This window comes from Fusarium musae, chromosome 1 (assembly GCF_019915245.1).
Source record: "Fusarium musae strain F31 chromosome 1, whole genome shotgun sequence".
NCBI lineage: Eukaryota > Fungi > Ascomycota > Sordariomycetes > Hypocreales > Nectriaceae > Fusarium > Fusarium musae.
This window is the reverse complement of record NC_058387.1, coordinates 855,577-881,209: the sequence shown is the minus strand read 5'-3', so window position 1 is coordinate 881,209 and position 25,633 is coordinate 855,577. Positions and strand designations below refer to the sequence as shown.

The following is a 25,633-nucleotide window of genomic DNA, read 5'->3' as shown; positions in this document are numbered from 1 at the left end:
TTGATAGTGTTACAGGGCTCCATGTTAGTTCCCACCAATTACTGCAATATGGAGCATTCCGATAGTCTGAACCTGAATACAGTTACGTCAAAACTCTTAATCATTTAATCAATTAAATGATGAAATACTCAATTCTCCATCACAGAACCAGATCCGAACCTGTCGATTCAGAGGGAACCTAGGTCGCTGCCCTGGCATCAGTGGAACACATGCAGAGGCGCAGATCACGGCTGTGCTTACTGTGGCTCCAGGCACAAAAAGCCTTGCGCCACACCAACGAGGCTTTTCGGCATCACCACCAACTTCTATGCAATATCTCAGTATAATGCCTCTCTTCTTTTCTCAATAGCGGAGAGGAATGATGTCAATATTTTTAAATAAAAGAGGAACTCATGAATTAATATTGACAATGATGAAATTGCCGAGACTGAGGAACCAACTGCCAGACTACCTAGGGTTGGATAAACTGAACGGACATTAGACATACGACAGGCCGGATGCTTCATATACCTGATTATCGGATGACCTCTGTTTAACAGAGTTTATCAATTTATGTGGAAGTATTCAGATATAGAAAACGGTTCGCCTTGGCATCCCTTCGCTGAAACGTACGTCTCCCTTCAAGCGCGCCATGTATGTCATCAGCCCTTGCATTCGCCGCCTCATTAGTTGAAACAGCCGCGCTCGACGTCTCTGTAAGTCATCCGACCTCAAAAAAGAGACATTCTTACCCCGCCGTAAAGATAACTGCCATTTATCAACTTTAGCGGTAAGAACGGTTGGTTGTTTGTAGCCACGGCACCGTTTCTTTCATGGCTGACTGTTGAAACCTTGAAGCCATCGACACCACACCCACCTTGAGATAGCTCATACGTAGGTCCTATGTCATCGTCCAAAGTCTTGCGGGTATAACGGGACGAAGGGAGAATTAAGTGATGAGACATTCTCAGACGACTCATGGACCTCATTCAAGGAGTTGTTTGCTTCCCTTTGTTTCGCTCTGAAGAGCCAATCACGGCTATTCTTAGACCTCCGAATCTTTCTCACACCCATGCAAAGTCTAGTCTATGCCTTTGAGAAACTTGACAACTCCGAGACAATCATCTAGCAGTCTGGCTCTTTCTCAATCCAGTATCATTCATCCTTTATCGTTTTCACTCTTGACCATCCTTGCCCATACTCTCTCACACCGTAACTAAAAGCCACATTTCCATTCAAAGCACACCTATTTTCTAGAATCCTTCCACACGCCACTATCTGCTTCCCGCATTCCAGAGCAGAGACATGTCTCCCCTTTTTTCTCCTCAACGGCCACAAGCCTTTTCGACTTTCGGGAAAAGTCCGCCCTGTTTCTGTTCCCAACGATCCGGTTGAAACGGTCCCCTAATTTGTTTTGCTCACCCCCTCCTCGTTGTTCTAGCGCTGTTCCACATGATTAATCGAAGGAGATAGAGTTTGGGAAAACTGGTATCACATGGAGACACTAGTGACGACAAAGGATTAAGTGACTTCACGTGATAAACGGCCAGGCTGTTGAGTTTCGAGGTAAGGACTTGGGCTTGAAGCAGTCAGTCAGTCAGTTGCTTAATTAAGCTTAAGTAAATAGACATTTGAGAATCACAAGGAGCAAAGACGTATTAAGATATGTCTATAATTGATGATGTGGTGGTATCTTCAACAACAAAATTACACAATATTATCCAAAAATCGTAACCATTCTTTCTACCACTACTTGGCCGAGCCAAGATCGTCTAAATCATACTATGTACATAGTGAAGCTTATTATGTTTGTAATAAATAAACAGCAAAGGGAAAGTTTTATGTTCCATGATGCATTTACAGAAGAACGGCAAAGATACCGGCAGCAGCGACGGCCATCTCGACACCGAAGCGAGAAGCACCGGCAGTGACCTCGACAGCGGGGGCAGTGCCAGTGGGGGCGTGGTAGGGGAGAGTGGCAGAAGGCTGGCTGGGAGCGGGAGCCACGTGGGTCTCGGTCTCAGCAGGAGGAGCAGGGTAAGCAGGGTGCTCAGGCTTGGAGGGAGCAGGGTACTCGGGCTTAGCAGGAGCAGAGTGCTCAGGCTTGGGAGCAGGGTACTCAGGCTTAGCGGGAGCGGAGTGCTCGGGCTGCTCAGGCTTGGGAACAACAACGGTAGGGTAAGAAGGAATCTCCTTAGTACCGGTGGCGTAGACAGTGGTCTGCTGGACGGTCTCGGTGGTGAGAGAGCCGTAAGGGCAGTTGGGGACCTCAGGACCGCACTTGGTAACGGTGTAGACCTTGGTGAGGTAGGCGGTCTTGGTGGTGTAGAGAGTGCTGTGGGGAGGAGGAGCATAGCCAGTGGGCTTGGTGTGCTCCTCAGTGACAGGGCAGACGGTGGTAGAGACAGGGACAGTCTCAGTGGTGACGGAACCGTAAGGGCAGTCCTTGACCTCAGGGCCGCACTTGGTGACAGTGTAGACCTTGGTGGAGTAGACAGTCTTGGTGGTATACTCAGGAGGAGCGTAGCCGGTAGGCTTGGAGTGCTCCTCGGTGATGGGGCAGACAGTGGTAGAGACGGGGTAGCTCTTGGTGGTGACGGATCCGTAGGGGCAGTCCTTGACGGTAGAAGCGCACTTGGAGATGGTGTAGACCTCAGTAGAGTAGACGGTCTTGGTGGTGTAACCAGTAGGCTTGGGGTGTCCCTCAGTCACAGGGCAGACAGTGGTGGAAACAGCAACGGTCTCAGTGACGGTGTAAGGGCCGTGAGTTCCGTAAGGGCAGTCCTTGACGTAGTCAGGGCACTTGGAGTAGGTGTGGACGGAAGTGGTGTAGATAGTCTTGGTGGTGTAAGGGACGGTAGCCTCAGTGGTCTGGGTGCCGTGGGATCCCTCAGTGGTGGAAACACCAGCAGTCTTGGTCTCAGTGCCAGTAGGAGCGGTCTCAGTCTTGGTATCGGTGTTGACGGGAGCAGTCTCAGTACCAGTAGGAGCAGTCTCAGTCTTGGTGCCGGTAGGGGCAGTCTCGGTCTTGGTGTCAGTGTTGACAGGGGCGGTCTCGGTACCAGTAGGAGCAGTCTCAGTCTTGGTGCCGGTAGGGGCAGTCTCAGTCTTGGTATCGGTGTTGACGGGAGCAGTCTCAGTGCCGGTGGGAGCAGTCTCGGTCTTGGTGTCAGTGTTGACGGGGACGGTTGCAGTGCCGGTAGGGGCGGTCTCGGTCTTCGTCTCGGTACCAGTAGGGGCGGTCTCAGTGCCAGTAGGAGCAGTAGCAGTCTCAGTGCCAGTGGAGAGCTCCTCGGTGGTAGAGTCGCAGTCCTCCTCCTCAGTGGTGGTGTTGGTCTCAGCAGGGGCAGTGGTGGTGGAGGCAGCCTCGGTGGTGACACCGGTAGCAGTCTCGGTCTCAGAGGTAGCGGTATCAACCTTGGTGGTGCCAGTTTCGGTTGTAGCAGTGTCAACCTCAGTGGTACCAGTAGTGGCAGTCTCGGCCTCAGTGGTAGCGGTGGTGGCAGTACCAGCCTCGGTGCTAGCAGTCTCGGTGGTAGAGACGGCAGCAGCAGTGGTGGTAGTGGGGAGAACACATGTGCAAGCCTCCTGGAGAGTATCACGGTCAGCGCAAGCTGAGGGAAGCTCGCAGCTCTGGATGTGGTCGCAGAAAGTGGCACCGGGAGCGCGGACAGCCTGGTAGCAAAGGTCATCGGTATCGCACTCGCATGTCTCAGTGACAGGAGGGAGCTGGTATCGAGGGGAGATGTTGGCGGAAGCCAGGCCAAAGGCCATGGCAATAAAGACAGCGCTCTTCATTATGTTTGAAAGAATGTACAGATTCAGTAATGAACGAATGGACTGCGGTAGAACTCTGCAGAGTTACTTATATTCCGCGAAGACTGATATAAGAAAGAGTGACAAGAAGAGGAGTGGGAAGGAAAAGAATGCCCATGTAGGTCGGAGGATGGTGTTTATATGCAAGAAACGACGGAGTGAGCCTGGTCCGTCCCCCTGCCTCTCCCACATCACTTTCTCTCACTCATTCTCTCCTCTCATCCTCTCGCGGGCGTGGGCCGCCGTTGGGCGTGGGTGGGTGACCCATACCCAGATTCTGATAGTGTGCCTGAGCTTCGCGTTAGTTTAGGGCGCTATTGAGCAAGGCCTCACACCCATGTGAGAGATGGGCAGATGGAACTAATCCAGAACGAGAGCCCTGCTCAGTGCAGTGCTGTAAATAACGGGCTCTTGCGCCGTGAGCCCGGCCTTGGCCGTGAAAGGCGCCTGTTGGAAAAGCAACAGTCGAACAAAGTGCGTGCGGGTCAAAGAACGATGAAAGTCGTTAGCCGCTTGGGTAATGGTGCGCTGAGTCGGGTCTCCACAGGGGTGATCCCCTGACCCCTGACTAAATCGTGGCTAAACCAACCGCTTTGGGCGTTGTTAGCGGGGGTCGCTAAGAGGCAGTCGCCGAGAGCTGCGGTGGAGCGATAAGATGCTGGGATGAACACACATGGACTTCGTTTACAAACATTCAACCTTGCAAGGCCTAAGGCTCTAGAGATGAGTCGCTGAGCAATAGTTTCTCATCGGATGTCGCACCAAAGAGTCCGGCTTCTTGGGCGGCTGACGCTATTGCACCTCGTTATTTCAGCTGAAGATTGGATCAAATAGTTTGCGATAACCTTGATTGATACGAATAACCTTCTGGAGTATCCCAGCAGCTGGGGCTGTCTATTCCATGGTTTCTACTATTCTACTTGCTGATGTGGATAGGGGTATTGTCCTTCATTTCCTGTATAACTCCATGCAACTATAATCCCATGTTGTTAGTCATCGGCAGTTTGTATTGTTCCTCTGCTAGCCTTTGTCGGCCATTGGATCTAGGATCAAAGAAGGTTTGTTATTTTTAGTGTCGAGTGTTCACTCTATCGTCTTCTCTGGAGCAGTATGGAGAATAGGGAAATTAAGCAACGCGTATCGGTTTTGTTAGTGAGAGGCAGTGACAGACAATACGTTACCCTACGGAGCGATAACGACCGAAGAACCACAGATTCCAAGTTTTAGCATCTCGGATTTTCATTGATCGTCATGATGATCACCGAGATCTTTTCTGGAATCTCATCGATCGCGATGGTAGCCTGAGAATGGTAGGATCATAACCCCCAAGGACCCGAAGAAGCCGTTGGTTTTAGTGGAAATTGATTCCTTGATCTGCTTCAAAGAAGCCTCTCATTATGACTTGCTTGCACTCCACCAACTTACAGAGCTGACGTTTTGTTTCCTATTGTTTCGTTTCTTTACTCTCAATTAAGGGTATCTTAAGAACAAGAAAGGCAACATTGTTTAATTGTTATATACTCATTCGTCCTCTTTTGGTCCTTTCATCTTCATCAAATGCCGTTTATAGCATTACACAGCCATCACATTCTGTTTCAGTACCACACAAGTTCCAAAAGCGTCCATTTTGTGTGTCTGTTGATCCCTACCAATGGCCATCGCACGATCAACACTGAAAGTTCGGGTACCTGACAGCATGCAGATTTTAGCGTCCGCAATATCCAGAGAGCGTGAATAGCACCGACAAAGGAAAGGAAACATAACCAAGCGTCATAGACGGTTTGTCAAGGCTTGTTAATCCAAGGGGGAGATTACAGAAGGATGAACCCAATTGCCACGAAAAAAACGGGCATCGAAAGATCCGGTTTGTTTGGTGGCTTGGGGGCACTTTGAAAGAAGCGCTACGAGAGCGGTGCAATTTGCATCATTCGCGCTGTGGCGTCTTCTAGAGTCCAATTGGCGTCCGTGACTCGCCCACTTGGTCCAAGCCATCGCGAAGCAATTGCGTGCATGCGAGAGGGTGTGGTTTATGCATCTGCATAAATGAATCGTTTCTTTTTTTAGGGGTAAAAAGGAGGAGACGATGCGAAAGCGTTCCTGACGGTGGCTGTCGTGCTACCGGTGGTGGAAGTTATAATCGTCTTATTTACGGCGGCACTAATATTGTACTGGGGAAGCCTTGTTGACGATACTCAATGATCCATGATTGATATAACCCTTTGCGAAAGTGTCAAGTTTCGCCATCGTCCTGTCATTCGATTCGACTGAAACTTTTTGGCATGAATAAACAGTCAGTGCTTCGAATCGGATCCATGTGTCGAGGTCGATTTGGCAAATTCTCCATCAATCTAGTTCATCTCATTGGACCGCTAACCCCTGCCCCTAAGTTGTGGTCTTCCCTGTTCATAAAATAATACCTTGCCGGTGATAATTGGATAAATCGCGATAATGCAAGGGACATGACCTACGAGGTGGCATTTTGTCGCACAAAAATCGTAAGGGTTCAAACACGATCTGAGAAATCCTTGCTCGTTCCCACGCGATAGCCCCAGGGACCAATTAATATCCTCGTCTTGTCGCTCTCCTCAACTGAAGGTGATTCAACCAACTTCAAGCCTCAAAGTGGTCAGCGGCTGGGGGAGTGGAGAGTCATCTCCCGCTGTGAGACAAGACGATACAAAACGACACGTTCTGTCGGTTGAAGCCGCATTCCAGTGCGAAATAACCTGAAATCGTAAATTTTTCCTCTGTTTTTCCCCATATAAATCATAGTCCACTTTCTCGTTCTGCTTTACCAATGCTGCCCCTGTCACCGGAGACGATTTGTGTTAGCGCACCACGCCAACGGTGATAGTTCCATGCAGGCCTGTCACTCTCAAACAGCGCCTGAGTCTGTTTTTTTCCCTTCTTGGTGAGCTCTTCGTTGGCCGTTGCTGTCGTGTTGGCCTGCACCATGGAATAGGGGAATCTTTTGGTCATGCGAACATGCTACCGATGCAGAAGCATACAGGCATTCGTACACGTCTTGGCCTAATCCATTACAGTTCAGCGCATACTATCTCCATAGTGATGACAGATGAGCGATGCACGAAAACATTGAGTTTTCCATCAGCCCATTATGCCTTGGCCACCCGTGCTCAGACCCCGTCGTATAGCCAAAAAGCAATGTCATCTATTAAGCTAAATGTCATTTCCATCTTCACTCTCGCTTTCGCACGCTCTGGTGCCTTGGACGCTTTTGCCACAACTGGAGCCAAGAAGGAAGGTCTGCTCGTCCCGATGATCTGCCCCAGATAGGGGAGGGGAGCCCTGTTGACCACTAGAGGTCGAGGCCAAGCTGAACGCAGGGGTTTGTCGAAGCTTCGAGCTATTGAAACTTGGAATTGATAGCATTGCGAATAGCTGGTCTTGGCCAAGCTCACGTCTATTCTGGGCTTTTGCGTTGTGCTTGCAGAGCTAGTCTTGGGATTGTGGAAATGAAGCTCCTAAGTTTGCTGTTTTTGTTCAATACGAGTGTGATGATGGTGTGGTGCTGTCAAGATGCGCTGGAGGTGGTACGTGGTGAACTGTCAGTTAAAGAAGCTATCAGTCCCAGCAGTGTTGTTGTTTTGAGTTGCCCTCATTGTTGTTGATGTTTGTCACCTTGTCAACGTATACTATACCTTTGGAGCCTCGATCTGTTGTCCTTTGTGACTCATATTAATGTTATGCGCTGACGATCCTCAACCGATTGGCTTTCCAACCTCCAAGGCAACATCTAATCTGACCTAGATTCCTTCTGGCGTTACCATAGGTACCATTCCCCAATTCGCGTCAAAGCGGGCCGTACTGCTCGCATTTGTGCTGTGATTGATTCCCAAGTCGCAATGGCCCTGTCCCTTTCGTTCGCCCATGGTTGAAGATCTCTCCCTCCTCAGGCTATGCATGCGCGACTCAGCTACACATAGTCTTTTCGGTTGAACTGAGACCCATTGCCTCAATTCTGGATGGATTACGCCCCCAACAGGATGCTGAACTTGGCTCACGGCCTAGTCGTGAGGGCAATGTGCGTGGATGATGCACTGTTGATGGGGGAAAACAACAGGAGGAATAGTCAGCAGTTCACGAATTCCTCTATGCATACCAAATATATCTCAGATAAGTCTCGGTAGTTACAAATAGGGCTGTGGACCGTTGGAATGTAAAGTTTCGATTGCCGATGCACTGGAATGTTGATGGAGCCCAAGGTTTAGAGCTTCAACGGTGGGACAATGAGGCTCTGCATTGGCTCCATATTCCATAACGGCTTCGAGAAGGATCTTGGGATTCTGAAGTCTTGTCAAGTTTGTAATTATCTCATTATCCAAAATTAACTCAGGTAAATGAGGTCGCAGAGTGAGATAGTGCACCCAAACCTGACAGTCTAAAGCCCATCTCGGTCTCAAATTGCTCACATCGAATCTTTGACGTGGAAGCACCAGGCTACATCAAAGACCCAAACCAGGCCATATCACCTTTGACATACCATACTATATACTAGCACCGAATGAGACAAGCCAGCATAGATTGAGTATTGATCATTGTCTGGAGATCATTTGCGAAATCTCGGAAATTCCTGTCTGCGTGCTTCTGGTGTAGGGTAGTAAAAAACTGGTGCATATAAACGTTCTGTTTTTATAACCTCGAATGGACAACAACGACAGTGTTAGACATCCATCATTATAGAACCTTGATACTTTGATATTCGAACTAGGTCTAGATATGGTCAAGTAGTCAGTCTGTGACTATGGGTTTCCCATAATTGTGATGAATGGTGAAACGCTGGCAGCATCATAAGGCTAGCCCTACGATGTGCCAAGAATATATCAATGCTGCGCTTCGACCACCACAGCTTGAATTGATCTCTGTCAAACTGACGTAGATGTCAAAGAGCGCTGGCGTTATGGATGGACTGAGATTAAATCTCATGAGTCAGATATCGGTTCCCTCCCAAGTTACCATCGAACAAGCATGTCAAGTCAGCCTAGTCAAACCCCTTGTGCAGTCATTCTCCAGATATGATATTTCGTCAAAATTGCGAGTTCGCAAATGCAATGCTGAGAGGGTGGCAAATGACCGACAGAATACGGAGTAGAATCTTGATTTCCAGGGATGCACTGAGCTTCATGACGGCCGTTATGAACTTGTCAGCATCGTGATAATTGCCTCCCTCATAGCCCATATGTTTTGAACCGATTCCGCCCTGAAACGTGCAGTAAAATGTCTGAGAAGGCCTCCAATAAGATAAGAGCACAAGGAACTGGAAGCCAACTGAATTAATTGGACACTCTGACCTTACACTGATGATAACCGTGTTGGATTGAAACTGTGGCGCAGCTACACTGTTCTTCCCACTCAATGCCCATGAGTGAAAACATGCTGAAAAGCGCTCAATTCAGAGCCTTTCATCATCCATGAAGACAATGTAACATACTATCTGCAAGTTGCCGCAAATGAGTGCCAAAACTCTCACCAAAGTACTTCTCACCCATCAACTGTTGCCTTATCTTTTGGGGGCCGGCCGGCTGGCTGAGCCACTATCTTGGTTCCCTCTGTGGCTGATGTCACCGTGGGTTTCCAACGATTTGAGTTCTGCGCAATTGCGGGTGTATGAGACGGGTCCCTTTTCCGCCAAACATTGAGTTATTCAACTTTTTGTCTGAACTGAACTGTCCCACGGCGCAGTCACCGTTTCAGTTTGCTTTTTTCGCCACCGTCCAATTGAAGCATTCACGGTGGTGTTGATGGCCCGGCGGTTGACTTCTTTTGCTTCTACGCTTCTGCGCGACCGTGGCTAATGGGGGCCGTTTTTTCTTTGGGGGATCGCGGATGCTGGAGTTGAGAGAGATGTTTTTCCAGTTTGAGGCTGCTCAAAGTCCCCTTTCTGCGTGTTTGCGATTGAAGAGTTATCCGGTTTCTTTTATTTTAAATAGAAGGGGGTTTCCTTCCTACAGTAGAGATTTTGATATCATCATCAATACATTGACTGTCTTGTTACCTTTGAACCTATCACTGCAACTCGAGCTTAGAGAACCATACAACCAACCAATCAGTATACTATACTTCTGAACCAACAGAACAAACCAACATGTCTTCTTCAACTGCCAACCAGTAAGTTATTGATAACGAACATGTCGCAAATGATCCACTAACAGTCATTTCTCAGATCCTACAACTACCCGGCCTACAGCAACACCTCTGGTGGCTCGACTTACACGGGCGGCCAGGCTGCTTCCACCAGCACCCAGCTTCACCAGTGGGCCACCACTACAGACCCCACAGAACGATTCTACGTCACAGGCGAAAGAACAGGTCACGGTGTATGGCAAGGCATGGATAAGATTATGGCTTTTGACAAAGTTTACAATCGATCGAAATAAGGATATCAATGGACATGTATTGTGTTGTGAGACAGGATAGGGAAGGTTGTGGCTGTGAACTTTTAGCGTGGCGTTGGGGATAGAATTGGAGCCTTTAAGTCTTCTGGGCATTGTATAACAGATTTGGCAGTTCAACTCTGATAGAATACCTTTTTACTCAATCAAATTTGGCTCTATTCATCACATGGATATTAAACTTCTAAAATCTCACTGTTATGTTTCTCATTCCCAAATGATTTAATCACGAAGGTAGCGCCTAAGGTCTGTTCGCAAGTCCTACGGACTATGGAGTTCTTTCCATCGCTAGGGTCGTTAGGTGAACTAATCCATGCTTCTTGCTGACTGCAGCCTAATGTTATTCCTCACCTCTTACAACCGTCGACGATCACTTATCTTTCCATCATGTTATATTGATTTTGGACTTTATGTTAATGAGCACTGGCCATCTCTGCCATCTCAAGAATCTCATCATTTCCACTCATACTTTTCACACCGTCAAGTAACATGTCTGCCGAGCGATCGCCGTCGCCTGAAGGCAGTGACACTGTGGTTATCGGTAAAGACGACACCAGCAATTATAATTCAGGAACCATCTTGCCGCAATCTGAGGCCACTATTGCCCGTATTCACGAGTGGCTGCGACCTACGGAATACGATATTGAAAGCAGCGAATATCGCAAACATTTGGCATTCCATCTTGAAGGCACTGGAGAATGGATTCGCCGATCAGATAACTACCTCAAATGGTATGAGAGCCAAGAAGATGGCCCCCTGTGGATCAAAGGCATTCCAGGCTCCGGAAAGTCTGTCGTTGCAGCCAGCATGATTCACAAACTCTCTCAAGAATCTCCTGTTCTTTACTTCTTTTTTCGACAAATTGTTGATGCCAATCATCGACCCATCAATCTTCTCAGAGACTGGCTAGATCAGATTCTCGTCTATTGCCCTCCATTACAGGCATCTTTAAAGGCTTATATTGACGAGAGCCGCGACCTGGATAGTATATCAGTTGATGAGTTATGGAGACACTTAAGAACAGCTCTGGCGTCTGTGCCCAGGGTCTATTGTGTGGCAGACGCTTTAGACGAAATGGACCATGGCAATAGCGAATTTATCAATCATCTGGCTGAGCTTGCTCACTGGAAGCCTTCATCTGTGAAGGTGTTGTTGACCAGCCGACCTACTTCTGGCGTCGAGGCCGCAATGAGAGGCACGAGTTTTCTTCACATCCGAATGGACGAGAAGGCTGTTGATGTCGATATCTCTTCTTATGTGAGATACTGTCTCTCTGGCACTTCTCTTTCTGAGCACGATCAACAGCTTGTCAAAGAAGCGGTGCCTGGCCGAGCCAACGGTCTGTTCCTCTACGCTAAATTGGCCATGAAATCAATTTTGGAGCCAGAAGCCGACATTCACGAGACAATTCGCAAGCTTCCACTTGATTTGGACGCTATGTACATCGACATTCTACGAGAACATGCTCGGAGATCAGGCATTTCAGAGAACACACAGGTGTTGATCCTACAATGGGTAACTCACGCAACCCGTCCTCTTCGGCTGCTAGAGCTTGCAGATATGTTCAAGACAGTCGAGGGAAGCAGATTTTCAAATAGTCTGAAAGAGAGCAAGGATCTGGTTCGGGCTGCGTGTGGCCCTCTGATTGAGGTCTTACCAGATGAGACTGTAAGCGTTGTGCACCATTCACTTACCGAGTTTTTGGTTGGGACATCAAGAACAGTACATACCCCAGTTTATCCCATATTGGACTCCTCACCAACTCATTACGATCTTGCTCTCGCTTGCCTCCGATATCTCTGTGCTGGCTGCCTCCAAGACAAAACTCCTACTTCGTCAGAAACTGTTCATCGCGAACACAACCGCAACTTGGATTTTCCGTTCGCAGCGTATGCTACAAAGAACTGGCATGTGCATGCCGCGAAGTCTGAATGGAATTGTTTACAAAATGACTTATTGTATCAACAAATTGAATTGTTTTTGGGCAATAAGGAGACACGAAACAACTGGCTGACAACCTACTTCGATGTCTCTGAAAGAATCAGGATTGAAGAGGCCACAGCCTCTATGTCGGATCTCCATGTCGCTGCACTGTGCGGCCTCAAACCGTGCATCTCAACTCTGATTGGCCGTCTGGGCCAGAAGAGCATAGACGAGCAAGACGCAAGAAAGAGAACACCCTTGTGGTGGGCTGCTTTCAGCGGTCACGCAGATATCATCGAGTTGCTACAGAGCCATGGGGCATCGCCTACTACGTACGACATTCAAGGCCACCAGGCATTGCATATAGCTGCAAAGAAGGATAAAGCACAAGTTGTTCATCTACTCATTGAAAAGGGAATAGCTCCTACAGTTCTGCGTCTTCCAACAGACACCGATCCAACCAGAGAGGATGCAGACACACCATTGTCATATGTAGCATCATACGGCCATATCAATAGCTTAGAAGCGATGCTCCCATTGTTAGGCACTGCCGAGAAACGATATGCCTTGCGCGTCGCCATAAAGAACAGGCAGCCCCAGTTCGTCAAGCGTCTTCTTCAGGAGTCTGATGTCAATCCGAACGACAATACAGGGCCTTCGACACCCATTTTTCTGGCCGCCAGAACATGCTGTGTTGAAACAGTCGAAGTGTTGGTGAATGCTGGTGCAGATGCTTCTATTACTTGCAGGGTGGAGGCTAATGTCTGGGACAAACAAGAGAATGTGTTGGAACGCCCCTGGTCGACTCCTCTGATAGAGCTCTGTGAGCCACAGTCTCATTTCGTGCGTCGACCATACATATCTCCCCACCACATGTCGGATCTGGACTGTTCAGATTTTGATCGAAACTTGGCGTTGCTTATCCAAGCTGGTGCAGACGTCAACGAGAGAGATTCTCTGGGTCGTGCTCCTATACACTCCGCGCAGTTTTCTCACGTGTTGAGACGTCTGCTCGCAGCAGGCGCTGATCCAAATGCTGAGACAAAGGATGGCAAGACCGCGCTGCATTGTCTGCCAAAGACAGGTGACGAAGAATACCTGAAGCTCCTATTGAAAGAGGGGAATTTGGACATCAACAAAAGAGAACACATCAAGGGCAGGACACCTCTTCTTGCTGCTATTTATCATGATTCAGCCCTTGCTTCACAGATGCTGAAATATAGTCCCGATTGTAGTGTCACTGATTTCGAAGGAAATGGCCCCCTCCATTACGCATTTGCTCATTATGAGAGAATGTCTGCGCCTAAGAAATTTAGAGGCGATGATCTGAAGAACGGAGACAACACTCTGCCGTCAGTCTTGAGAACACTTCTCGAAGCTGGTTCGGATCCGAATTTGACAAATATTGATGGGGAGACACCTTTACATATTCTTGTCGCCAAGGGGTCCACCCACAGAGAGGAATGTCTGCGTATGCTACTCGAATATGGAGCTGAGATCGATGTCAAAGACGTCAGAGGCCGGACACCCTTGTTTCGGGCTGTGGGCAGATTCCCAAAGCAACCCATGATAACTGAAATTCTTGATATTCTTATCAAGGCTTCCGCAAGTCTGAATGTCCGCGATAATTATGGGCGGACCCTTCTCCACGAAGCGGTCCACAGCATCACCGACCTTGATTATGCACAAAGAAGACTCACCGAGGTATACCAATATCTCCTTGACGCTGGTGTGTCGCCTTGTGCCGTGGACCTGCACGGTAACACTCTATGCCACGAGTTAGTTCTCGTCCCGAATGCCACAAGACTATCTGGTAAAGGAGAGGTATTCCTTTCACTTTTTGAAAAGGCTGGGTTAGACGTAAACAAACCCAACTATGCTGGCACGACGCCTTTGCATCTAGCCTGTCGCATGCGTCTGGACGGAAACCATGGGGTCAATTACCATGCAAAAGATTGCTTGAGATGGCTCCTCAAACAATCGCCCGATGTCAACGCGTCAGATACCCGAGGGTTGAAGGCCATCCACTTCGCCGCCTCTACCAACACTTACACTGTTGACCGATTGTTGCGCGTCGGCGTAGACCCCTTCGTTGTCACAAACCAGGGCATGAATGCTCTACATATCGCCGCCAGGTGCAAGAGAAGCAACAGCCTCGGACTTCTACTTCAGCGCATGCGAGAGCTGAATCCTGACGCCACAAAAGTAGCACTCGACCAGAAGGATATCTTCCAATATACGCCATTGCATTACGCCAGTCGCTCTGGGATTATCGAGTCTGTGAAACTCCTAATCGAAGCAGGAGCTGAGGTCAACCCAACTTTCGATAAACTTCGAGGGACATGTTGTCCTGAACCTTGGTTCCCTCCAATTCTTCAGTGTGTATTCTTTGACCGTGAGCAACGTCTTTGGAGGCGTGGGCCGGTCAAGAAGATACCTCGTGATGATGAGCTTCCCTTTCATCAGTTAAATGACCCCGACACGGACATCGCTGCTGGTTACACTGTCGAGGATAAGGAAAGATACTTTGATGAGATTGTATCGGGGCCTCAACTCGAAGTCCTCGATCCAGTGTATGAGGCCTCGCGATATGATGAGATTATCAACGCTTTGCTTGATGCAGGAGCAGATGTGTTTCTGGGTTCCAACGGTCCAAGGTCAGCTCTTTACCGTGCGATGCTTTTCGCATCAGATGAGTGGCAGGACTACATTACATACCTCCTTTGGAACTGCCAGGAGAAAGCTGGGCATCTTGAACCTCCAACTCCTCTTCATATTGGGATATCGAGAAGCAGAGCTCTTCGTCAGACAGAGGTTGCGGTATTGGGTGAGTCATTCATCTCACGTGCAAAAGAAACAAAATGGAAGAGAGTGGCACGATTACTATCGGACCGCCACTTCGCTTTGGTAGCGGGCCTGTACAAAGCTGGTGCGGATTATACTACTGTCGATGAAGATGGTGTCTCGATTCTTTCGCGACTCGTCGAATACGGGTACTACGAACTAGTCAATGACTGCTGCTCTTCTGAAGAGGCTGCCAGGTTTGATGATCCTAAATGGGTAAAGGAACCAGGTGCAGAAGAGCTTGAGCCTTTGCTTGTGACGGCTTGTCGACGCTCTTCTCCGAACATGGAAGTCATTCGTGTCTTGGTCGAGGAAAAAGGAGTCGACATAAATGCACGAGGTTGTGACGGTCTTACTTCTCTTCATATCTTAGTCACTGGCAAGGAGTGGTGGCAAGTCTTTCACGCCATGCCATACCTGCTTTCTAAAGGGGCAGATATGGAAATTCGAGATGATAAGGGATGTACACCGCTGCTTTATTCTTTCATAAAATGGGGCGCCTTCCGGACTGCAGCGATGAAGTCCCTGATCGAGAAAGGAGCTGATGTAAATGTCGTCGATTTTGAGGGGAATGGGTGTCTGAACAAAGCAGCACACCGGGAAGAGTTTATTCGACTCTTAGTCGGTCATGGAGCTGAAGTTAGTCCAACCACCATCCTTTCTGTGGTTGAGTCCAAGTACCCAAACATCTTGAGTATTCTGTTGTCTGGCGAAAAGTCTTCCTCCCTTGCGGCGTCTTGGCAGATGACACTAGATTACGCAAAGCAGCTGGATCCTGATACGAATCCTCAGGAAGCCCAGATGATACGTCAAGGTCATCCTCTGATCTTGGCAAGCTCTGCGTTGGGTACGCTCCGGGGCGGCCTCGAATTCGATCGTGATGCTGCTGCCAAACAGATGATGGAAGCTCTACTCGGAGCTGGATTCAGTCCGTATGCCAATTGCCTAGTCATCGTTGACAAGGTCCGGTTGCCCAACAGACCTTCCCTACCAATGGCTATAGCGACTCATGCGTGGCACAAGAAGGATTCTGCGGTTGAATGTATCCCGTATGCCAAAAGCCCTCACATTTTCAGACCACCATTCATGGCTGAAAGGGTAGTAGCGCACGAAATCTTAAAAGGAAAGGGTGTCTATGGGCCAATCTTAGGGTTGGAGGATCTCGATACGGAGTTTCGCGATGCGTCTGGAGAAACTCTTCTTTTGGCTGCTTGCGAGCGAGTGTCAAGCAGGGGTCGTAAGGGGACCAGAGAAGACCAATTGCCTCTACGACTCCTGCTAGACAAAGGGGCAGATGCCTATGCAGTAGATAATTTCGGCAGAAACGCATTACATATTAGACTCGGATCTCGAGCTCTCAATGATGATAAGTTGGAAGGGCTCAAGGATCTAGGGGACGCTGTGCCGGCTCTCGTCAACCAGGCTGATGCTGACGGGTATCGACCACTGCACTATGGCCTAGCTGCGCTGGCGCATGGGGAGTTTGACCAGACTGAGCCCGAATGGCTTGACTATATCATGACACAGGGTGCAGACATGCTTGCCACTGATGGTCTCGGAAACAATGCGCTCCATTACCTTGCCACTAGCCTCTTTGGATGTCTCTGCTATGATGGAAGTAACACTCGAGATCCCTTTGAGCGCTTCTTGAAATTGGGACTTGATATCAATGCGCGCAACAACGCTGGTCAGACACCAGCGTTCTTCCTTGCCATGAGAGGCTATGATGATGACAATGTAGATGAGGTGATGAGTTGGTTGGATGGATTGGGGGTGGATTGGCAGACGAGAGATGATAAGAGGAGAACTATTCTCCATGAAATGGCTGATGAGAGCGAGGATTTGTTCAAGGCTATCATGGAAAAGGGAGTGAATCTTTTGGCGGAGGATGATGATGGGCGGTCGACTTTGGATTTGGTAACGGCTTATGATAATCAGAATGTGCTGAAGCTGTTTGATCGGGACGGTAGGGATGATAGGGAATGAGGGATCTACGATAGCAAGATACTGAACATTGATGAATTATGATGACCAAATCTTCTTGCACAAGCTCTACGATAAGAAATGTGATGCAAAACAAGCTTCAAACATAAGTCAGGCTTCAAGTGATAGTGCTCTACTTTTGTGAATAGCCTCAACGACGTCACCGTCACGATTGAACCAATCATGTTGATTCAATATCCAAACCAGGAAGCTCCCTCGACACCAATTGACCTCGAGAAAAAGTGATAATCAGGCGTTCGTGTAAGTAGACAAGATGCCATGGCCTGATATACGACAAGGTGATTATTTGCGATACCGTATTCTCCCACTGAAAGACAAAGCATGCGTTGGTATTGGCAGTAAGCTCCTTATCAGAGATAAGGATAGACAAGGTTAAGCTTGGCTGAACAGGGATGATGGTTATGGTGGCTCAGCGTCGGCTCAACATGGTGAAATCGGCGATTGATCTGAGATGCGCCTATCAGGGCTGTATTACAGACTGGATGCATGCCGAAGTGGCTGCCAGACAGAAGAGGAAATTGAGAAGAAGTTTGGTCCTGAAGGCATTGAAAATTTGATATCCTCCAGATTCTTCTATTCACCTGAATATCATCTTCATGAGGGTATGACGTCGAATTCCGAACGCACTGTCGCAATCTTGATTAACCTCCGAGACCGAGTCAAGCAGGGAGATATTTCTTATCGCACAATATCCATTGGCTGACCCGGTAATAAGGTAAACAAGCACACAAGCAAGAGAGAGAGAGAAAAAACTTGTCTTTCTTTGTCTTATCCAACCAATGCCGTGGACACGTTGGCGAGCAACGGTTAGTTACTGGTGGGTCTGCCCGAGGAATTCTCGGGGAGCCCAGTGTGCCAGAGTTCACCAACATCTGGTATTTTCTTTCATTTTATGAGAGTAAAGATGAAGAGTTTTATAAAGTCACTGATCCTGAGTTCTTGGCGGAGTATGAGAAAATGTCAGTCACTTATCAGGTTATGTTGCAAACTGTAGCATGGTGATTACGCCGAAAGAGCGGTCTTGCGAATAACGTCACTGGCCATCTTTGCTTCTGGGAGGCTAAACAGGGGGCACATTCCCCAATCTATACTGTTACCCCGGGTCTGGTCTTCATGATCTCTGTTGGTCGCTGTGAGCCAGTGGATAGGCATGATATGGGGGCATCATGAGTGCGAAAAGCCTCTGTTTCGTTACCTAACGGACACAAATTGCGTAGCATCTTTCCCCTTGGCCCGGTCCGTGCATTCGCCGGCGCCGATTATCCGAGTCTTCCCGAGCTGCTAAAAAAAATCAATGGCAAAGGAGGCATTATTTTTCCCTTTCCCCAGCTGCTCCGCCGCGGGACCAAGTAAAAAAAAAAGTCACTCAAAACACCAGAAGCTCTCTCCCTTTCCTTCTTCTCCTTCTTTCACTCCACCATCTCCCCTCAGTCTTTTTTAACGTCTGATCACATACTCATTCACAATGGCTGCCTCTACCGGTTCCACCAAGGTCGACGCCGTCGTCCAGAACATCAAGGCTGAGACCCCCGAGAAGAAGACTGGTTTTGCTCTCTACTCCCGATTCGCCCTTGCCGGTGCTGTCTGCTGTTCCGTCACCCACGGTGGTCTCACCCCCGTCGATGTGTATGTCTGAATCGCCTCCGCGCTGAGTTTCTCGTCGTCAATTGCTTGAGAGGGTTTGTGCGCGGGTTGTCTCGGAGAAACTTAACTGGGAACCCTGAGATGGACAGTTTTCAGTTCAGTACCGCAAAACCTTGATAGCCATGATGGAGAAGCAAAAGCGCAGCAATCGAACCGGAAGAAACAAGTTTGCTGACTCTGAAATCACAGCGTCAAGACCCGTATCCAGCTCGACCCCGCTACCTACAACCGCGGTCTCGTCGGTGGTTTCCGCCAGGTTGTCCAGAATGAGGGTGCTGGTGCCCTCCTCACTGGTGTCGGCCCTACCTTTGCCGGTTACTTCCTCCAGGGTGCCCTGAAGTTCGGTGGTTACGAGTTCTTCAAGCAGCAGTGGATTGACGCTCTCGGCTACGAGACCGCCTCCAAGAACCGAACTGCTGTCTACCTCGCCTCTTCCGCCACCGCTGAGTTCTTCGCCGATATCGCCCTCTGCCCTCTTGAGGCCACCCGTATCCGTCTCGTCTCTGAGCCCACCTACGCCAGCGGTCTCGTCTCTGGCTTCGGCAAGATTGTCAAGAACGAGGGTGTCGGTGCTCTCTACGCCGGATTCGGACCCATTCTCTTCAAGCAGTGAGTGACTGCCGCTGGTATGCCGTTCAATTGAGTCTTAGCAAGCTGACTTTTCCCACTTAGGATCCCTTACACCATGGCCAAGTTCGTCGTCTACGAGAAGGTCTCTGAGGCTGTCTTCCGCAAGTTCCCCAAGAAGGACCTCTCCGACGGCATGCAGACCGTTGCCAACCTTGGCTCTGGTCTGATTGCTGGTTTCGCCGCCGCCATTGTTTCTCAGCCCGCCGACACCATGCTTTCCAAGATCAACAAGACCCAGGGTCTCCCTGGTGAGGGCACTGTCTCTCGTCTCATCAAGATCGGTAAGGAGCTCGGTCTCCGTGGCTCTTACTCCGGTATTGGTGCCCGTCTCTTCATGGTTGGTACTCTTACCGCCGGTCAGTTCGCCATCTATGGTGATCTCAAGAAGGTATGTCAAATTCAACCCCCTTAACAGCTCCGGACATCATTTTTAACGCATTCAAAAGGCCATGGGCGCAACAGGAGGTGTAGAAATCGCTGCTTAAGCGCGTTTAAACACATCTAGAAAGATTCGCGGGGTGCGAGAGGTGATATGAGAAGTCTGGGGAGTGTGGCCCAAGTATTGCCCAAGAGCTGGGCCTACTTGTAACAACAGCTGCTGTTAATGCCAAAACAGCTTGGCAGGAGCTTACGGATGATGTCCAGATTTGCTCTCGCTGTCTGGGAAACAAAAAGTGATCTTTTGGTTGAGGGGGGATGCTCGTGTTAGACTCATGTTTGCCTATGATACCTTTCCGCATTAATGGGCAGCAGACGGGTGATACCCCGCCGAAAGGTTGTATAATAGTCTCTTTTTTACGCTGAAATCATAGACTGGGAGTTTGTGGACTCTTGTATCTACTTGTTTGTTCATCATGACTATCATATGTGAAGCTATTCGCAACTGGCACCAACGACGCCCTGGGGTCAATTGGAGAAAATGATGTTGATTGAGCAGCATAGTATCTAGGAAGAACTCATTAGAGGACTATTCATATATAAAATAAATGTCCGCCTTGAATTGATATTGTTCATCATGACATGTCGTTGTAATAAGGCTGAGCATCAGGCTGCCGCACCTTCCTTCTCCTCACATCCTGTCAACCCACGAGGCCCCCACGTGCCGCCCATCTGTACCTTATCCAAAAATAGAAACACCAAATGGTTCGATTAACGATGATTGCTACTTTTGATCTGGTGTCTTCTTGAGATCACCTTGTGGTCATTAGGGTAGGTTTGGGTGAAACTCGCAATTGGCACTCTCTCAACTCATGGCTGCTTCTCCTTGCTTACGACTAATCATCTCCCCTCACACATCAACCACAATGACTGTTTTTTTTTTTTTGGACGAGCACCATTAAAGAAGCCAAAGGCTATCGTTGCAGCATGATGTTTACGGACAACTGAGCTCGCTTAGTTTATAGGAAGGTCAGCACAGGTACTAGAAACATTCAGGCGAACCTCGATGACATCTTGATCTACATTGCTGAAGTTTATGATGAATTTTGAGTAGAATGCAAAACTCATCATAAGGATAGTCTAAGAGGTAAGTCGTTTAGGTAAATTTTGAATATATGAGTACCTACTGAGCTTTGCAAAGCTGCTCTGATCTTGATGTGAGACATCAGAGTAGATGTCGAGTAGTATCAGTCCTATAAACCAGATCTACAAACTTACATAGAATGATTCTATGTGAGCTTATGCTTTGTTCTCTTCGATTTTCGATTTAATAGTTCCCTTTTCCAACTTATAACTGTGATTCTGTTGCTGTCGCTAGAAGTTGAGGCCTAGAACCGCGGTCCAATTCCGCGTGGGGATGAGCTTATCTTATCAGCCAGAAAATATCCCAAATTTTCTTCGCTTGCAGACAAAGTTCAAAGGGACCAATCCCCCACCCTCCCGCTCTACATCAACAGACCAACAGCAGAGGCTTCGACGTCGCAATGGTCAAACGAAAGGTCGCTGCGCTCGAGAAGCTCGATGCTGACTTGTACGTCAATTGCGAAACAGTTGCGCTTCTTTTTGACAATTTACTGACATTTTCTACAGCGCGAGTCTGCAACAAAAAATCCGTCGCGATCCCAAGTACGTCCCGAAATTCTCGAGAATACGATTAAGTACTGATACGAAGTCATAGATCGTACAAGGAAGAGTTCTTGAAGCAATGGGAACAATATGAGGCCCAGCGCGAGATCTTCTTGGTCTCTCCTGGCACTGCGACCGCCGATTCTGTCGAGTCTTTCCACAACATTATCGATCTAATCGCTCACGTCGCCGATTGCTACAAGGAAGAGACTGCTACTTTCCCCGATGACCTGAAGTCCATTCTCACACAGCATCATGTCATTTTACACCCTGAGTTGCGGGAGAAGATTGTGGGAAGCCTGGTCTTGCTGCGACGAAAGGAAGTTATCGACTCAACCAGCGTCCTCACCACGCTTTTCCCCATCCTCGTATCGTCGCCCAGCAAAACTCTACGTGAAACTCTGTTCCAAAAGATCCTGAGCGATCTGCGAAACTCGAACACGAAATCTATCAACCACCCTCTCAACCGAACCGTCCAGACCGTTCTTTACAACCTCGTTACCGCCGATCGATCTTCTCCTCGAGCTATCTGGGCCATTAAGCTCACTCGCGAGATGTGGAAGCGACAGTTCTGGACCGATGCGAAGCCCGTGGATGTCATGAAGGAGGCTTGTTTGTCCGACAACGAGAAGGTTGTTGTCGGCGCTGTTCGCTTCTTCTTGGGTGGAGACAAGGAGCGTGAGGAGCTTGAGGATGAGAGCAGTGATGAGGAGGTTGATCTGAGCCAGGTCAAGCATCAAATGGGTATCAACAAGAAGACCAAGAAGTCGAAGAAGCAGTACGACAAGGCCGTCGAGAAGGTCAAGCGCGCTGAGCGCAAGAAGACAAAGCCTCATCCTCTCAACTTTTCCGCTCTTCACCTCCTCCACGACCCCCAGAACTTTGCCGAGGAGCTCTTTTCGAAACATTTACAAAACACCAAGGCGAAGCTATCTCTTGATACGAAGATTCTAGTGACACAACTCGTTACCCGACTTGTTGGTCTGCACAAGCTGACTATTGTGGCGCTCTACTCTTGGTTTATCAAGTTCCTTACTCCTCGACAACAGTCTGTTACTTCTTTCCTGGCTTCATTGGCGCAGGCAGTCCATAACTTGGTGCCTCCTGATGTGCTGGAGCCTCTGATTCAGAAGATCGCAAACGAGTTCGTTTCAGAAGCTTCGGCCGCGGAGGTCGCGGCTGCTGGTCTGAACTCTATTCGCGAAATTTGCGCCCGTCAACCCCTGGCTATGACTGATACTCTACTGCAAGATTTGGTTCAATACCGCAAGAGCAAGGACAAGGGTGTTATGATGGCTGCCAAGGGTCTTTTGTCACTGTACCGAGAGGTCGGCGCCGAGCTTCTCAAGAAGCGAGACCGTGGCAAGAATGCCACTATCAACCTGAAGGCTGGTTTCCAGGCCCAGCGCAAGTTCGGTGAGGAGGATGTTGGTGGTATTGAAGGTCTGGAACTTCTGGAGAAGTGGAAGGAGGAGGAAAAGAAGAAGAAGCGACTTGCCAGGGGTCTTCCCGAGGATGCTGCTACTGATGAGGAAGATGAGGGCAACAAGTCTGACGAGTGGGAGGTTGCTTCTGATGACAGCAGCGAGTCTGGTGACTGGATTAATGTCTATCACTCTTCCGATGAGGAGGATGACGAAGATGAACCCGCGTCAAAGAAGCAAAAGACAGACGAAGAACCACCTGTTATGGACGAAAAGACCAAGAAGGCTCTGGAGGAGAAGGAGGCCGAAATCGACCGCATCTCCAAGCTCGCCACCACAACGATCCTCACACCCGCCGATCTCGCCAAACTCCAAGAACTCCGCATGTCCGCCTCCATCGACAAAGCAATGGGCAACCGCCGCAAACGCCAGCAAGAAGAAGACCGCCACCGGGACGACGGCCTCACCGCCGAGCAGATCGAAGCGCCCGCGCGTCTCCGCAAGCTCACCAAGGAAGAGCGTGTCGCGCTCGCCAAGGAGGGCAAGCCAGACCGCGAGGAGCACAAGAGCACGCGGGCCATCAGCAAGTCCAAGATGCAGGCCCAGGGCAAGAGCACGAGTAATAGGGAGAAGCAGCGCAACAAGAATATCTTTATGACGATGGGTAAGGCGAAGAGCAAGCATAAGAGGAGTTTGGTGGAGACGAGGAAGGTTCTTAAGAGACATGTTGATAGGAGTACTAGAGGTGGACGAAGAGCGAACGGTACATAGTTTTGGAGTTTGGGGGGTTGGGCTAGAGATAGATTCACTTGTGCTATTGACACAGCGCGTACTAAAAGAAAGACTTTTATTATTGGTTCTATTTACTCACTAGGAGGTTCTTTTGCCTGTGCCTTTTGATGAAGCAGCCATGATTTCTAGAGTTTCCTACTCCTTACTTTTCTCAAACGCCGATGGATCAGCCAGCCGTCTTGGGTCGGATTACTAGCTCACCTGTCAGACTATCGAGTCAGCATTAATCCTATCTTTATTATTTCGAGCCTTGGATCGAGTGGAGTAACTGTGCTTATGGGAATCCGCACGAGCACGAGCACGAGAACGAGCATGAGCCTGGCAGGATTTACAGTAGAAAGAGGTCTTGACTGACTTGTTGCAAGCAGAGGTTTGGCATTGTTGCTTGATTTTATGAGTTCCGCGAGACATGGCGATGAGAGTGAAGCAAGCCTCGATAGTTGCGGCGTCGGCGGATATGTTGATGAGGTCTTCTTGCTTGATGCTCTTCGTCGCTTTAGCGATGAGTTTGGTCTTGTTTTCCTGGGCGGAAGGCATGATGTCGGTTGATTAGTTAGGTTACCTTGCTTTGGGGTCTGTATATTGAAGCGCCAGATTTGAGGTGGTTGAAGTTGTTATAGAGGAAAAGTCGTGGATTTGTAGCATTTTGAGATGATGTTGGCTGAACATGTAAGTGAATAATAAGTGTGTCGGGTGACAGCTATGTTCGATGTTCTGCCAATGTAGTATTGATGTTCACGGCTTAAGGCATTATGACGCTGAGTGAACAAGATGACTTTTTTAGTCTGGGACAAATTTGCATTTGAAATATTGCTATTGTTCGTATATCTGATACCCGAACATCCCATTGTTGGCCATTCATGGATTCGTGGATGTTCATCCCTAGATAACGCCACTTCCTCATTTATCTCACAATCTGTAACGCTCTTGATCGTGAGAAAGCACAGTGAATGTTATCAAGCGCTACTGTTATTTTAGTAACTAAAAACCATTGATTCATTATTGATGTTGCGTTGCTGTTTCCATGTGTGCAGACCTCAATAGAAGGTATCCTAAACTTATCCTAAGCCTATCCTAAACTCATACTAACTTTATACTAGGTTACATAAGTCTATTGATCATTTAGGATCAAGAGGCCAAGTTCTCTCTCCTCAGAGTACACAGGCACAATATCCCCTCGTCAATACCCACGACGGCGATATCTTGACGAGAACATCAATCAATTATCGCCTCTGAAAAGAAACCGACGATTTCAGGTATCTGGACTCCATATTGGACTCATTTACCCAGTTCAATGCAGACAAACTGTACTCCTATTAGTACAACGATTGGGGAGAGGCTGCCTTCTTTCACAACAAGATGGACGAACCACTCCCAGACGAAACCATGTCGAGCCTGGTTACCGAGTTCAAGGTGGGTGCTTCTCCTTATTCAATGATTATAAAAGTGTAACTGAATCGGTACGCAGAAAGCCTGCCAGCCCTACGCACACAGACCTGAACAAGGAGGTCGTATAAGCTGTTCGTCGAGTTCTTTGAACTGAGAAAGCAGACAATTCGCCGATGCTAGCAAGCCTCCCACGAATGTACTTCTTCTCCTTTCTCGAAGAGTGCCAGTTGCAGATCAAACCTGACGACGATGGTATCAACACTAAGGTCCGAGCTATCTTCACGTCAACGCAGGTGCATACCAACTACACGACTTGCACCCCAGATACTGCTTCAACTGTGCGTTGTATCTTGTATGATGTTGACATTCCGGGGTGTGAAGATGATGAGGAGGAAGAACCGAGTGCAAACAAGGAGCTATCGGACTGGTTAGTGGCAGTACGCGAGCATCTACGAACGGTCCAGTCTTCATCACGCGCTCACGCCGATGAGATTACCGAGGAACCAGGACTCATTCTAGCGAAATCTATCGACGATGTAATGACACAACTCGACAACGCGATCGACTTCAGCAAATGTACGCAATTCTTGCTCTGTCCAGGCCATGCACACTGGGAATAGTCACGTGATTGTACAGGACGCAGAGAGGTAATGAATGCACGATGTGCTGTCAAGGTTTTGTGATGCTGAGGGAATGAGTCTACAAGACAAT

At 48.6% G+C, this 25,633-nt stretch overlaps 8 protein-coding genes across 8 annotated transcripts; 6 read left to right on the top strand and 2 right to left on the bottom strand.

Moving 5' to 3' along the window:
• Positions 1-1,836: 1,836 nt before the first annotated feature.
• Positions 1,837-3,777, bottom strand: J7337_000286 (uncharacterized protein; the record flags this gene model as incomplete). Its single annotated transcript, XM_044818045.1, has 1 exon — positions 1,837-3,777. One exon carries the CDS (start codon positions 3,775-3,777, stop codon positions 1,837-1,839), a length of 1,941 nt encoding a protein of 646 aa, XP_044685747.1.
• A 6,124-nt stretch (positions 3,778-9,901) lies between these two features.
• On the top strand, positions 9,902-10,193 carry J7337_000285 (uncharacterized protein; the record flags this gene model as incomplete). Its single annotated transcript, XM_044818044.1, has 2 exons — positions 9,902-9,924; positions 9,980-10,193. The coding sequence occupies 2 exons, from the start codon at positions 9,902-9,904 to the stop codon at positions 10,191-10,193; spliced, it is 237 nt and encodes a 78-aa protein (XP_044685746.1).
• A 504-nt stretch (positions 10,194-10,697) lies between these two features.
• J7337_000284 (uncharacterized protein) lies at positions 10,698-16,961 on the top strand (the record flags this gene model as incomplete). The annotated part of the gene is made up of 1 exon (XM_044818043.1): positions 10,698-16,961. One exon carries the CDS (start codon positions 10,698-10,700, stop codon positions 16,959-16,961), a length of 6,264 nt encoding a protein of 2,087 aa, XP_044685745.1.
• Positions 16,962-18,444: 1,483 nt separating this feature from the next.
• Positions 18,445-19,236, top strand: MIR1_1 (mitochondrial phosphate carrier protein; the record flags this gene model as incomplete). Its single annotated transcript, XM_044818042.1, has 2 exons — positions 18,445-18,605; positions 18,813-19,236. 2 exons carry the CDS (start codon positions 18,445-18,447, stop codon positions 19,234-19,236), a joined length of 585 nt encoding a protein of 194 aa, XP_044685744.1.
• A 72-nt stretch (positions 19,237-19,308) lies between these two features.
• Positions 19,309-19,738, top strand: J7337_000282 (uncharacterized protein; the record flags this gene model as incomplete). Its single annotated transcript, XM_044818041.1, has 2 exons — positions 19,309-19,641; positions 19,700-19,738. The coding sequence occupies 2 exons, from the start codon at positions 19,309-19,311 to the stop codon at positions 19,736-19,738; spliced, it is 372 nt and encodes a 123-aa protein (XP_044685743.1).
• Positions 19,739-21,175: 1,437 nt separating this feature from the next.
• J7337_000281 (uncharacterized protein) lies at positions 21,176-23,512 on the top strand (the record flags this gene model as incomplete). Its single annotated transcript, XM_044818040.1, has 3 exons — positions 21,176-21,222; positions 21,282-21,317; positions 21,370-23,512. The coding sequence occupies 3 exons, from the start codon at positions 21,176-21,178 to the stop codon at positions 23,510-23,512; spliced, it is 2,226 nt and encodes a 741-aa protein (XP_044685742.1).
• Positions 23,513-23,699: 187 nt separating this feature from the next.
• J7337_000280 (uncharacterized protein) lies at positions 23,700-24,070 on the bottom strand (the record flags this gene model as incomplete). The annotated part of the gene is made up of 2 exons (XM_044818039.1): positions 23,700-23,742; positions 23,889-24,070. 2 exons carry the CDS (start codon positions 24,068-24,070, stop codon positions 23,700-23,702), a joined length of 225 nt encoding a protein of 74 aa, XP_044685741.1.
• Positions 24,071-25,116: 1,046 nt separating this feature from the next.
• Positions 25,117-25,542, top strand: J7337_000279 (uncharacterized protein; the record flags this gene model as incomplete). Its single annotated transcript, XM_044818038.1, has 2 exons — positions 25,117-25,498; positions 25,523-25,542. The coding sequence occupies 2 exons, from the start codon at positions 25,117-25,119 to the stop codon at positions 25,540-25,542; spliced, it is 402 nt and encodes a 133-aa protein (XP_044685740.1).
• Between the last annotated feature and the right edge of the window lie 91 nt (positions 25,543-25,633).